Source organism: Protomyctophum bolini, assembly GCF_963924005.1.
Source record: "Protomyctophum bolini genome assembly, chromosome: 8".
Taxonomy (NCBI): Eukaryota; Metazoa; Chordata; class Actinopteri; order Myctophiformes; family Myctophidae; genus Protomyctophum; species Protomyctophum bolini.
The window spans coordinates 29558821-29572769 of NC_137869.1; the positions used below are offsets into that span (position 1 = coordinate 29558821).

The 13949-nt window shown below is 42.7% G+C and overlaps 1 protein-coding gene across 1 annotated transcript in view; it reads right to left on the reverse strand.

The window, feature by feature from the left end:
• Positions 1–836: 836 nt before the first annotated feature.
• The window catches only part of cbarpb (CACN subunit beta associated regulatory protein b), a 26589-nt gene continuing 13476 nt past the window's right edge, over positions 837–13949 (reverse strand). Inside the window, exons 7-11 of the mRNA XM_080770117.1 lie at positions 12850–13021; positions 11981–12133; positions 10337–10571; positions 7228–7414; positions 837–5454 (exon numbers count right to left, since the gene is read on the reverse strand). Of these exons, the coding sequence (XP_080626243.1) occupies positions 3930–5454; positions 7228–7414; positions 10337–10571; positions 11981–12133; positions 12850–13021 (2272 nt within the window). The 3' untranslated portion in view covers positions 837–3929. The remainder of the gene's footprint in view (positions 5455–7227; positions 7415–10336; positions 10572–11980; positions 12134–12849; positions 13022–13949) is intronic.

Consider the following 13949-nt stretch of genomic DNA (forward strand, 5'->3'; position numbering starts at 1 on the left):
CACAAGATGTAACAAAGTACAACCTTGACCATGACCATCCTCTCATCCACTCGTGAACAAGTCCTTGACATACATAAACTCCTTCACCTGTCACAAAGTCTGGTTCGAATCCCTACCCGGAGTGCACAATCTGGTGCTTTCCTTTCCTGCTGAGAACCAGATTTGGAGATGCCGATCCTCATACCATTTTTACATTCAAATTTTAATGAACATTCCGAATTTTGTATTGCAATTTGCATCTGTTCCTGATCCTTCTACATTTACATTATAATTCTTTATGCCAGTGTTCCACTTCCTGACAATTCATTTAGCATCCTAATCACAGTGGTCATGGTTAATTTGTGTAGCGCCTGCTGTGACGAACTGTCAGCATCTGTCAGGAGCGAGCAATGTGGTATTATTGTTGCATTCTAACTAGCAATTGATTATTTTGTTCTATTCTAAGATGCAATGGGCGTCCTGTCCAATTCAGATGCCCCTGTACCTGCTCACACTTTGAACCTGGCGTCCCTTGGGCTACAATCCAAACCTTTCAAAAAGTAGTAAAAATAGTAGTTCTACAAACTCAAAAAGCACTGTAATGAGTTGTTTTAATTTTTGAAATGGAGATTAAGTGGTTCACTGAAATTAGAAAGTATGAATCGGTTAGAGTAAGCATAGCTGAGAAAGTAAACTTCTGACCATATGATTTACTCCTTTGGTGCATTTGGAGCTGGTTATGGTGGAGATAAGGTGAAAAAAGAAAATCCAACAGACTACTGAGACTCGCCATCAGAGACATCCTCTTTCCCATGATTTTAAGCCAGAAACTTGAAATGAGGCGCAGTAGAACCATCTATGTTTCATCCATTTATTCACGGATTGGATAACAACCCCAAAATAACATGTCATACAATTTGGTCCCTCAAGGCTCAATGGATCAGGGTCAACAAAGGCAAAGTTGTTTAGAACTCTATCTTTTATACTTTGAGAAATTGAGCAGTTGACTAACAAGCAAGGAATACATAAATAGATTGTAGATTTTTTTTCTTTCTTTTTTGTTTTGTTATCATGGAAATAAACCTCACAAAATATCATTTACAGTATTGTAAGCGTGACTCATAAACAAAGTTGATTCCATAAAATACAAAATCTAGTCATACTGATGCTTTTTAACTTCTGCCTTCTAACAAAGGAGCATTGGCCATGAAATTAAGTCATGAAGAAGATATGAACTTAGATATGAATACTTCTCATGCACACCTATGAAGGAGTTATGCATCATTGTATTGGACAGGCTACTGGTTTAGTATACAAACATTTCTTTACCACTGTCCCCAGTTCTAAACCTAATAAAGGACAGACTAAGTCTAGCTCCGGCAACAATGTGTTTGTATACAACGTTCCATCTTTGTACGATGTACTTATTTGTCGTTTAATGTTGAACTTTCACCCTCGTCGGTATTTATGTCTATTATTTCCCTCTGTAACTTTAATTGCCATTTTGACTGTTGACTGTACACATTACACTCTTCCCTTTTCACCCATGACGTCTGTCAGAATTGTCAGAGAAATCAAGATGGCATTGTTCCGTTAATGAGAACCATGGCTTGTGTCTCTCAGTCCACTCAGCCACAAGAGGAGACTTCTATCAGGCAGATGAGAGAGATCTTATCTGACTGGAGATAAGAGTCACAATGCTGTAACGTTAACCACCTATGAGAGTGAGGGAATGAACAGGAAGGAAGGATGAGAGGACCCACCACCTCCATTTTTTAAATCAATATTCAACGCCATCCTCTGCAGTGGTTCCATTCACTGCACGTGTGAGAAGGGGGGAGCCTAACAACCCCTCAGAGAGTGGGAATTTACAAGCAAAACTGGGTCGCTCACTGAGCGTTCCTCTGCCGCACGCTGCTGGGGATGTGAAGGCATAGTGCTGCTTCAAGCCATTGGTGGCCTATAAGTGCAAGAAATTGATTTTTTCAATTCTTCAACAGGCTTGCCGTTCCTTGCCTTTGATATGCTTTGATTCGTTAGCGTGCTTGAAATGCATACAGAGGCGGAGAAGGATAGAAAAAGGGGGGAAATTGTAACAAATAACATGTTTGTTCATTCTGGTTTTCTACGCCGACAGGAAGTGCAAGTCGTTGCCCCTGAGGGAAACATGCACTGCACTGTCAACTTTCTCAGGAGGAAAAAAAGAAGGGGAGGGGAAAAAAGAATGTGAACTGTTAACAAATAAAGCCTGTTCCCTGTGAGCTCCATGCACAAGAAAGCATGCCTTTCTCATAAAGAAACTCAATAAACACTAACGTCTGCGAGGACCGCATCAGTCCCATTCAACAGCCTTAAAATAACCCCACCAGCATGTCTGTAAAAGTAACTCAAGCTGAGCTTATTCTCAATCTTTACAAAGATATGAGTGTCTTCAGAGATGAACTTGGAGTCATAGCTTATTCATTCAATCAGACAGTATTGTTATATCTGTGATTCAGTCTTTGTCACCAAAGAGGAGTGCTAAAATATGCCTACCTTCCTTGTTCTATCGTGCCATTGTTAAGATCCCTCTATATACAAATATATTTTTGGCACCAAAATGTGTTACACAGCCTCCTCTTTGGCTGCTCTAACCCTGTCCTACTGTGTCACTTCTCATTGTCACAAGCAGAAAGCAATACAAACAGGATATTTCAATGAATGATACAAAATGAGAAACATTAAATGATATTAAACAGCACAACCGTCAAGTATCGGTAGAATATTTCCCTCTTCAGGGAAACATGTTTAAATAGAAACACCCTTCCAAAGCCAGACATTCACTGATACAGAGAAATGAGAGATAACTGCAATGTCAATAGGACACATTATACAGGCTTTGCTAAGTGTATAATTCATGCCCGTCTATATGCACTATAAGGAACCATGGAGTCTGAAGAGCGAGTGAGTAAACAACCTTGGATTCCAGATTTGGCAGATATTTGTCTCAGTCACACATTTGTACAATTGCAGGGACTTAAATGATTTCCTGGGACATAATGTGACATAGTACGCCTCATATGAATTGAATATCTCTAATGCAGGGGTCTTCAACAAGGGGTTCGGGACCCCTAAGGGGTCCTCAGAGTTACTACAGGGGTGCTTTGTGTGGTAGGATTCTGTTTTTACATTTGACTTATTTGAATCCTAGCATCCCTATCCCCACTCTCTCTCAGTTAAGGGGTCCTTGGCCTGGAAAACGTTGAAGACCCCTGCTCTAATGGGTGGCAGATATTACAGCCTGTGAAAATAAATACTAACCACGTGCTCAGGACTGACATGACCGTTGTATCAAAATCCATAGATCCCTACATGTCTAATAGCACCTGATTTCACAGTGAATCCACTAGTACAGAGGGAATACTGGCTGCTATCCTCAATTCTCCACTGGAGAAGAGGAGGAGTTACAGTAGTAGTGACACAAAGGTAGGGCATAAATAGTTAACAAATACATATGGAGACGTGGAGCTAACTCTGAGAAACTCCAAGTTTGTAAAGAAAAACTTGAATGTTTATTTAATTTTTTATCCAATTGCAATGACTATTAACTAAATTATTATTATTATCATTTTACTATTTTTGGCTTTCTCTAGTCTCAAAAGACTACAATTATGAAAATGTAACTTGCTTAATGCTAACCAGTATAAAGAAAGACTGTTGTTCACATTCACATCGCTAGTGAGTTAGCTCAACCACACAAGTTGTCAGTCACATGGCTTGTGTGTCCAAAGTTTGGGATGCAGTCTTTAAATGGACTCAAAGAACAGATACGCCAATGTGTTTTAGATGTCTAGGTCACAAACTATACAGAGTAGAGATATTTGTGTCAAGACCAAGGCAGGACAGAAATCAAATGGAATGTTGTCAGTCAGTGGGACAAGAGGTGTTGGAGTGGAGGACTTGAAACCCTGCTACACTGGGCTGTGGTCAGGAGAAGCGTGCGTGGCCGTTAAAGTCACGCACTCGGTCGGTGTGTCCCTGGTTCTGTATAGGCCTGCGTATAGCCTCTCCTCCAGATTGGCAGTCAGTTTGTCTGTCAGCTCTGCTGTGAAGGTTTGAGGGCCGTAGCCCGAGGAGTTGGGGGGCTGAGGGGGCGAGCGCTCGTCGGGGGGCTCAGGAGGGGGTATGGGTTGTTTGCTGTCCTCTTGAGGGTCAGGCTGCTCAGCAAATCCGCCCTCACTCTCGGTGATGGAAGGAGTGTGTGAAGGAGGAGGGTTGGAGCAGGAGGCCGCTTCTTCTCTGACAGTGCTGGCGTAGCTCTCGGACACCCTCGTGGCCCCCTGCTCCCCTCCACCCTCAAAGGGCATCGCCTCCACCTTTGGGGTCTCCGGCCTGCTGCCGGCCCCATCAGCCGCCTCCTCATCTGGAGCGCTGACGATGCGCGGAAGCGTGCTGTGGTAGCTTGTGTCCAGCGGGTAGTTCACGCTCTGGCCTCGCCGCAACGGCGTCCGCTGTCTCTCAAAGGAGGAGTGGTAGTGTCTGACCCCGGGGTCGCTCCACTGCTTGTGGCGCTGCCATTGCTTGCGGAGGTGGATTCGCGAGCGGTGCTTCTTCAGCGGGGACTCGTGCTGGTCGAACTGGGGGTCGTGGCGGAGGAACTCATTGAACAGCGCATCCGTCCTCTCGTCGATGCTGTAGTCGCGCCTATGCAGGGGCTGGGGGGGTGGGAGGGGCGCCGGCTGCACCACCTCCCGTGGCGTGAACATCTGACCATACGGGGACCAGCCCAGTGGGCCGGCGCCTGTCTCCATGGCAACTCCTCCACTGGCGCCCAACAGAGGATCCTCCTCAGGCTCCTCCTCGCTGAGGTAGGACTCAAAGCTCTCGCCGATCGTGCCGCTTCGCCCGGCGCTGGTGAAGTGGTGTCTCTTCTCCAGGGCGGTTTTCTCTTTAGGACTGCTGCTCCCGAACAGCCTCAGGTCCTCCGGTCCGCGGGACGGAGCCTCTATCGACGCATAACCACTGTCCATCTGCAGCAGCTTGCGGTTCCCTGTCTCTCCATCGCTGCCCCCTCGCTCTGAGTCTGTGCTGTCCTGCTTCCTCTTCCTCATCTTCTTCTCGCTCAGCTCCTCAGCCGTGTACAGAGCCAAGTCCTTGTCTTCCTCTCCGACATCTTCTGCCTCGTCTCCCAAGTCCTGTGACGGGTAGCTTGGGAGCTCCCCCTTCTCTCTCTCTGTCTCGGCATGTCCCCCCAGCGAACACACGCTGTCAGCGTCACTGCACACTGAGTTCCTGTCGTTGCCGGCGTGCTGTTCCAGGGAGGCACGAAGGGTCCAGATGTCTCTGTAAAGGGCTTGGGGGTCCAGGGGTTCCACCGGGTCAGCACTGTCCCTTCCGGACACCGTCAGGGCTTCGTCCTGGGGATCAGGGGAAAGGCCAATCACCCCCGGACCACCACGGCAGCAGCTGGGTTCCACCATCACCTCCACCTCTAACCTGTAAAGCAGACGGGGACGATGGGGAAAATTCACAGTGATGAGAGAGTGTGGGAGGAGAGGGAGAGCAAAAAAAGGATCATGGATACTCATGGACACGAGCAGTTGAGCACTCATGCACGAGCTCACACACACACACACACACGCACCCAAGGCAAGGGTCAGTTCCAAAGCAAAAAGCCAATCACCACATTCGTCTGAGACATGGCTCTGTACACAGTGCACACTGATGTGATTTTCATGGCTTGCTATGGTTGTTGCATGTTCTTAACAAACTGAACTCAACTAATGTCATGTGTTTCCCTGCATACATGTGAAAAACAACATGACTTGTGTCATATTAATAGCTACAATTGCAACTGGTAAATAACATTAGTCATCATTCTTGGTTAGCAGCTTTCAGGAATTTGGAAATTACTTATATTTACATACATATATAGACAAAGATCTACAGGGAATTACTTTTTTTCTTAAACTTAAAATACTATTTTAATGAATGAGAGTAACTGGCTGAAAAATTACTATTTTGTTCTTCTTATTAGGATTCCCATATTCTGTCTTGCCGTAAAACCGAATCTAAAATAGGATGGTCATCTTAATCCTTGGAATTCTTAGTTATCAGGACACCACATCAGTTTCTTATACTATCTTATACTCCATGTCCAATTCCTCCAAAACATACTGTACACTCCAGGAAACCATAAAAACGGTACGTCTGGTTTTGGATAATCTAATAGCTTTCCAAGAAATCCTGACTTGGGTCAAATAGTACAGTTTTTTTCATACACAATTATATTCACTGCAGGTTATATGCCATTGCTATTGTAATCAAAAGGTTACAGGTTTGATTTCCACAATAGTCAAGGTTTCCTGACAAAGTGTTCTTGAGCAAGGCTCACTGTCACTCTGGATTAGAGCAATCAAGTTCATGGCTAATGTTGGGTTCATGTTTTACAAGCTTGTATGTCTGCCATTTATGGTGAGCCACACCAGGAATCATTTAGAATAGCTATCAGAGATATTATGGAAACAATTACTTTCTCTGGAGTGACTTTATCATTATTGTCTGGCTCCTAACTGCATATATATACTTTAACATTGTTCTGTAATTTTATTTTATTTGTCTATTCATTTTTGGAAAAAAGATTGTCTTATCCAATTAAATATTTCTATATTATTAAATATTATATATCTATTAAACAGAAGAAAGGTTAATTGAAAACATCATTATTGTGATATTGCTGTCCTAAAATAACACATAAATAAATAAATAAATAAATAAATAAATAAAACAGCTATAAGGCAGCGTGATAGAAAAGAACAAAAGCATTCTTGAGGTGCAGAGAAAGAGGCTGAGTGAGAATAAGGACTTAAAGCTGCAGCTTACTGAGAGCAGAGCATTAACTGCAGCAGAGCAGTGGTTCTCAAACTGTTTCGTTCATGTATTCACCATTCTGAAAATATCTCGTGCCAAGAACCCCTATACAAGATTTTTTAGAAAATAGCCGATCTACAAGATCACAACCCATTGCTTTGCTCCCTGTAGTGAGCTTATAGACAGGCTATTTTCTAATGTACATACTGTAGGCCCTGTGTAGGGGTTAAAGTGATTAAACTGATTTTGATGCTATATTAACACATTTTGCCGGGGACCCCTTGGAGTCCCCTGAGGGACCCCCACTCTGAGAACGACTGCTCTAGCTACAGACATGTACAGTGCAAAGGACAGCAGAAGCCGTGGACGTGGATGAATGGCAAGGGAATTTAAAGATACCTGCCGAGGGAGGGGGGCGGGGTGGAGGGGGGAGCGGGGGAGGAGGAGGGCCGCCCGGGGCAGTAGGTGACGTCCCGGGTGCGGGCGATGTACTGAATGAGGTCTATGTGGTGGCGAGAGTCTTCATCCTGGTCCATGCTCTCACTGGCAGCACGCTGCCGCTGGAACTGTCTCCTTTTAGGAGAGCCTGGGGGAGACGAGACGAGTTATTGTCTAATTTACAGGGGTTCCCACAAACCTTTCAGCTCGACTCGAGACCCGAAAGCTGAAAATAGCCAGTCTTCAAGCTCACAGTTTCACTATTTGTTTACATTTTTGGAGATGTATTGGAAATTTGGAATTGTCAGAAATGTTTTGTTTGTTTTGTTTTTAAATAATAACAATAATAAAAAATTGTAAGTACACTCCCTGCCCACCACCACGGAGGTTGTGGGTGGAGGAATAAATTGGCATAATGACTAAATTGTGGAGAAAAAAAATAAGACTCGCAACCAGAAAACAGCGGCAGCGTGTCACTGTGATACTGCCACATAAATGTGTGAAGAAATGTATTTCCTGTCCTGTATTGAAAGAAAATAACATACTGGGTGATAACAAGGGAATATAGCCTATTGGTTAAAATATGGTTGAATATTTAACCCTGAAATGTAGTGTACGGAATTATTTGTTTTGTTTTGTGTAGTTGAATATTATATGAGGTAAGGTTTGATCATAGATGGAGCTGTGGGGAAAAATCATGTTAGCAATAGATCCAGGAAGTGAGGTACTAGGAACAGCTATTAATGTAGCCTACAGGAAATGAGGGGCCAGGGTTCCTTTTTAGGTATTAAAAAGAGTGTTCTGGAAGAAGTTTGGTCAAGGAACATTTCTGAGCGTTTAGCTCTGAATCCCTTCAGAGCTTTTGGACAAAGGGGAACCTGCTGAGGCCTCCTGACTTGAAGGTTTGGTGAGGAATATTTTTTTCCCTTTTTGAGAATGCATTGCCTCTTCATTTGATGACTTTATGGATTACTTGTTTTTTGGAAAATAGTAGATCTACGCACATGGAAGTTCAAGTGTGCCCAGGTTGTCTTCCTGCCTTCCTCCAAGGAAGCTTTGAGAAGGAAGAGAAGTGGTCACGTGACTGGGCTGCACCATGACACTTTCATGGCCGCTTTTATGGGAGCCAAACTACCCGTAAGTTTGGCAGAATGCACTGGAGTCAATGAGAGCTCAGTGACCAGCTCATGAACAAACATTATTTATGAATGACTGAGACCTTTTGTAAAGTAATTACTTCTGGAAAATAACAGAAGACATGTAAGACATTATTGTCTGCTGTGTTGCTTTTCGATGTGTACACTGTGTAATTTTTATAGAGGTATGGTATCTAAAGAGTCTGAACGTACCAAGTATCGCAAGACTTTCCACCATTTCCTGTCTGTCAGCCAAATCTTGCGATACTTCGGAGCCAGAAACGATACTCACTGCTGTTTAGATCCTCAGATAAAATTATATACTGTGCACATCGAAAAGTAAGTGATTAGAAAACAACCTGTGATATGTCTTCTTTTATATTCCTGAACCGATTATATGACAAAGGTCTCAATTGTTCATAAATAATGTTTGTTATGAGCGGGTCCAGCCGGCTCCATTCACTGCCATGTATTCATTGGACTGCCGGTGTGAGTTTGGCTCAAAGTGTCCATGAAAGTGTCATGGCGCAGCCCAGTCACGTGATCACTTCTCTTCCTTCTCAAAGCTTCCTTGCCTTCCTCTGCATATGGTTCCTGGTTGTTATGTGATGTTTGCTCCCACCACCACCCCAGCACCACCGGTGGGCTCTGTTATTTATGTTCCCCTTGGGGGTTTTATTGTATATCTATCTCCCTGCTCTTAATGTTTTATGATGGTGTTTAATCGTGCCGAGCAGGGAGAAAATGCAGCAGAGCCGAACACCAAGATAAATATCATATGCACACTTGTATTCTCATTCTATAATAAATATTGGTTAAATCTATTCGTGAGTTGTCTGGCTGAATTATAGTATTTAGTTTGATCCAGTTTAAGTTGGATAAAGATATTGCAATTTACGGTAATTTAATTCAAAAGCAACAGTTTTGTGTTTTCTTCTTGGTCTGCAATACAGTTTGGTTACAGTATAAATAATTACTTACTCAGGTATAGGATCTTTATTTCATTGAGGTTTTTAATATAACTCAGATATACAATTGTATGGTTCTGATTGTTATATCGCGCTGCAATGCATTCTGAGCTTGTAGTCTACAAGTTGTAGATCAGCTATTTTCAGTGTGCACCACCTGTGCAAAACCGGATATAAGTCAGTGTTGTCATTCCCTCAGGAAACGGCAGGGAGGCTTCACTCAGGTCCTCAAATTGACTTGGAAAGAGCAAACTGTGCGTCACAGAGCCATCTGTCGTCTGTGTGTGTGTGTGTGTGTGTGTGTGTGTGTGTGCGTGCGTGTGTGCGTGCCAGCTAAGAGAAGCATGACACAGTGGGATGCTGGAACACTATCATCACTCTGTTTAAATGATTATACCAGCTTCAATACACATACGTCATTATTCACAGCTTCTGCCATATACATAAACACGTTTATTTTTTGATTTAGCAGTTGATAAAAGTTGCCCCAATATGATTAAAACATTACCTAACGTTATCTAAAATGGAGTCATTGTTGCCTAAACATCATTGCATGGCTATTAAGTCATAGAGGTTTGGATTTCAAATCAATGTTTTCTCCAGCAACTATTTTTTTAATACACTTTTTTAATTGATAAATAAAATGCATTGGTCACATAACTTGACAAAAATAACCATGCAATGATATTTAGCGTCCGATTACCTATCTCAAGCAAGTTGATTTTCATACCATACTGAAATGGATGCAATCCAATTAAAAACTACAGTATCTTTGGAAAATGGCCAGCAGTCATGACGGGTATAACGTGAGTCAATGTCAATGGGCTAAACACTTTATGAGGAATATGAGGAATACCAACAAAAACGTTTTCTTGGTGAACATATCCTATATCAATATAGCTGAAATATAAAGTAAACAGTGTTGTTGTGCAGTCAAGGATCCATTAATAAAGGATCCATTATTACCTCTGGTGTCCAGACTGGATGCTCTCTGGCTGCTGTCCAGCTTCCACTTCTTGATCTTAAAGTAGGGGCTGGCCCCCTCCAGACTGGCGTGGCGTCGCAGCTTGGTGAAGAACTGCAGCACCGGCCCATGGTGGCCTCCTGCCACTCCAGCACCTGTGCTACCGGCGGCCGCTGCCCCCTCGCCCACGCCATGCACTCCATCACCCCGGCAGGGCCCTGCTCCCAGCATCTCAATCTGCATGGGGAACACAGAGATGGAAAAACTAAAACCAGCAGAGGACAAACTACTAGTACTAGGCTATAGTAATTGTGCACTAGTATTAAGCGGTACGAATTACAAAGGACTTTTTAATATCAATGCATTGCTGTATTGAAATTTAGAATATTTTGACAATTCTTTTTAAATAATTATAATAATGAAATAAGGTTCCAGGGGGTCCCCAGCAAAAATACTTTAAAATATGTCTATAATGACAGTGGTTAATTTCACCGTTTTCTTTCACCTGCTACAAGTTAGTCCAATGAGAGAATGCATGAGAATGATCATTCACATCATAGTTTCACTCTCTCCACTGGTATCTCCTCACCTACAGTAGAGACAGTTGTAGAGTTCTGTACTAAATATAATCTAACAACAAAACATCTAATGGGGGTCCCTGGCACTTTTATTCAAATGGGGGTCCGTGGCCTAATAAATATATACATTTGGGAAAATGTTTGAGAACCACTGATCTACACATAACATTGACTGTTGGTGATTTATTTGTTCACACACCGCTATTGTTGTGATTGTTGTGTGTTGCGATTATTTGCATTCATGGATATTGTGTAGCCACTAGCAAATAAATCAGTGTTAACTGTAAGCACTGCATGCATAGCAATCTAGCAAGATGTATGATATGTGAAGTTGTGAAAACAGTCAACACATCTAGCAAGGCGCTAAGATGTGTGATATGTGAACACAGTCAACACATCTAGCAAGGCGCTAAGATGTGTGATATGTGAACACAGTCAACACATCTAGCAAGGTGCTAAGATGTGTGATATGTGAACACAGTCAACACATCGTTATCGTTGACATAATCATTCATATTGTTGCCATTTTATTAACTTCATCGATCAAGTGTTGTCACTGTGTGATAAAGTGAGCAGTCAATGTATTAACTAAATCAGTGGTTCTGGGGACCCCAGGGGTCCTTGAGAGGGTTCCAGGGGTCCTCAGAAAAATGTGTTGATAATATAGCATAAAACAGTTGAACCACTTTAACCCTAAATGACATGCGCTGTGAGCTTGTAGTTCTGCTATTTTCAAAAGAACCTTGAGAAAAATAGATGTTGTTTTTTATATATTTTGTAAACATTTTAACAGTACAAATCTTCTAAGGGGGTGGTCCCTGGCAGAAAAACTAAATATTTTCACGTGGGGGACTGGCCTGTGGCCAAATACATTGACAACAAATATTGATTTGGTTTTAGTCATAATCTGTCTAGTTCTGGGACTTTAAATGATTACATTTGATAAATGCATTACAGAAGAAATAAAGTGAATACAAATATTAACGCATGATAAAAGGTATTCGTCATAGTTTTTCTAGTCGATGAAATGAGCACTGGGACATGACGAGGTCTGAGAAGCAGACTCACAGAGCAGGGGCTAGGCTCCTTGGTGCTGGTGGCTGTGTGGCTGCTTCTGAAGCTGGTGTCCACCACAGAGTTGAAGGTGTCCCCAGGAAGGGCTGAGCTAGGACTGACGCTCAGGCTGGTCAACGCTGTTTGGGGGAGAGGGCACAGCATTGGCTGCAGGGAGACAGACATAGTACACAAAGTTAGATCTTGTTTTACTTAGGACAACTTAAGACAAAACATTACAGCATACTTATTTTTTCAAGCAATGTACAGTTGTACACTGTAGTACCTGAAGGACCATACTGGCATGAGTGGCATCATTACTTAATTCACTGCGTGTTGGTTTGCCTACTTGTATGCTGGTTGATTTCCACACCTTACTGAAATTAACAGAATCCAATGGATTCCGCAATAACAGAAGAAATAAGTGGTTGGCATTGGCAGTAATGTCAAGTATACGGTGAGTCATAGTCGATGGGCAAAACATGCCGGACCGGCACTCTCATTACATTTTTACTATAGAGGAAAAGTTTCATCTCCCTTTTTAATTTCAAGCAATGTTTATACTATTGATTCAAACAGAATCACACTCTTTAATAGAACATTGGTGGATTTAACATATCATGTAGGCCACATCACCTCAAGTCCAAAGACTGTCGAATCCAGCATGAGTGATTCAACTCCCCCATCCAAATGGGAAATCAATGCACATACTGTAGCCCATTGAAATGAGCAGACAGAAAAGATCTATGATACCCTCGTTTGGGTACATTAGGTTGATATATTTTCTCAGCCCTGGCGCGTCTGACTGATGTTCTAATTGGTCGCGGACATGACTAACGACACGGCTGGGGACTAATGGCAGGGCGGCGTCGTCGACTCGTCACCTGGAAGATGGAGAGCGCCGACTTGGCGGCGGGGTGCGTCGCCATGGTGACGGTGTTCTCGGCGGAGTCACACTCGTGGATGGTGAGGATCTTCAGGGCGGGGGAGGGGATGTGGAGGTGTGTGAGACGCGCGTTCTTCAGGTGGTGGAAGTCTCCCTCGGTGAGCGTGTACCTGCGGGGGTGGTGGGAAAAAAGTACTCACGTGTTTTACTTAAGTTAAAAGTATCAATACTAGCTGAAATGTGCTGTAGAACTACTACAAGTCCAGGAATTCAATTTTTTTGTAAAAGTACAAAGGTATTGGCATCAAAATGTACTAAATGTACCAAAAGTAAATTGTGCAGAATGTCCCATTTTACGTTTTTACGTTCAAATGTATAAAAATCTTTTGAAAATAGCAGATCTACAAGCTCACAATACGTCGCATCGCAACGCATTGTGTGCTTGTAGCACGGCTATTTGTGAGCTTGTAGATTGGCTATTTTAAAATGGCCGAAATGTATAAGTGGTTAATGTATGTTTTACGACATTGAGGGGTCACGTGGTTCATGTACTTGTGCGAGCCCATAGACTCCAATGCATTCCATAAACTTCCGGTTGTCCCTTTTCAATAGAAGTCTATGTAGAAGAGCCTGGCGCCATGAAGTGAACGGTGTTGTCATCACTCTATCTTACTCTATGGCTCTGGGTGGTGCTAAGGTGAAAACCAGATATACTTAAAGAATTGGTTTTTGAATCATGTTTTAGGGAGGGGTAAAAATCATGGCACTTTATCTTTAAGAAAAGCTTATTAGAATTATAATGCCTACACAATACATACCATACTGTGTCAGTCCTTGCCTTAATTAATACATCATCCCTTTTGTTATGAAACAATAAGTAATTTGAATTGCACATAGTTCTATACACCTTACTTTACATGGCTTTGCATCATTCATGACACAAGAGACAAGATACGAACACCAAAGAGAAGAAAAGCGATTTCTGCCTTTCAAACCCACAGCATCTGCAATAATGCGTTTAGCCTAAGAGAATGATTCCTTCGGAGGCATTTGCATATCTTCAGACTGAGGTGGGGTTCTTTGGCGAAAAGTAGGCCA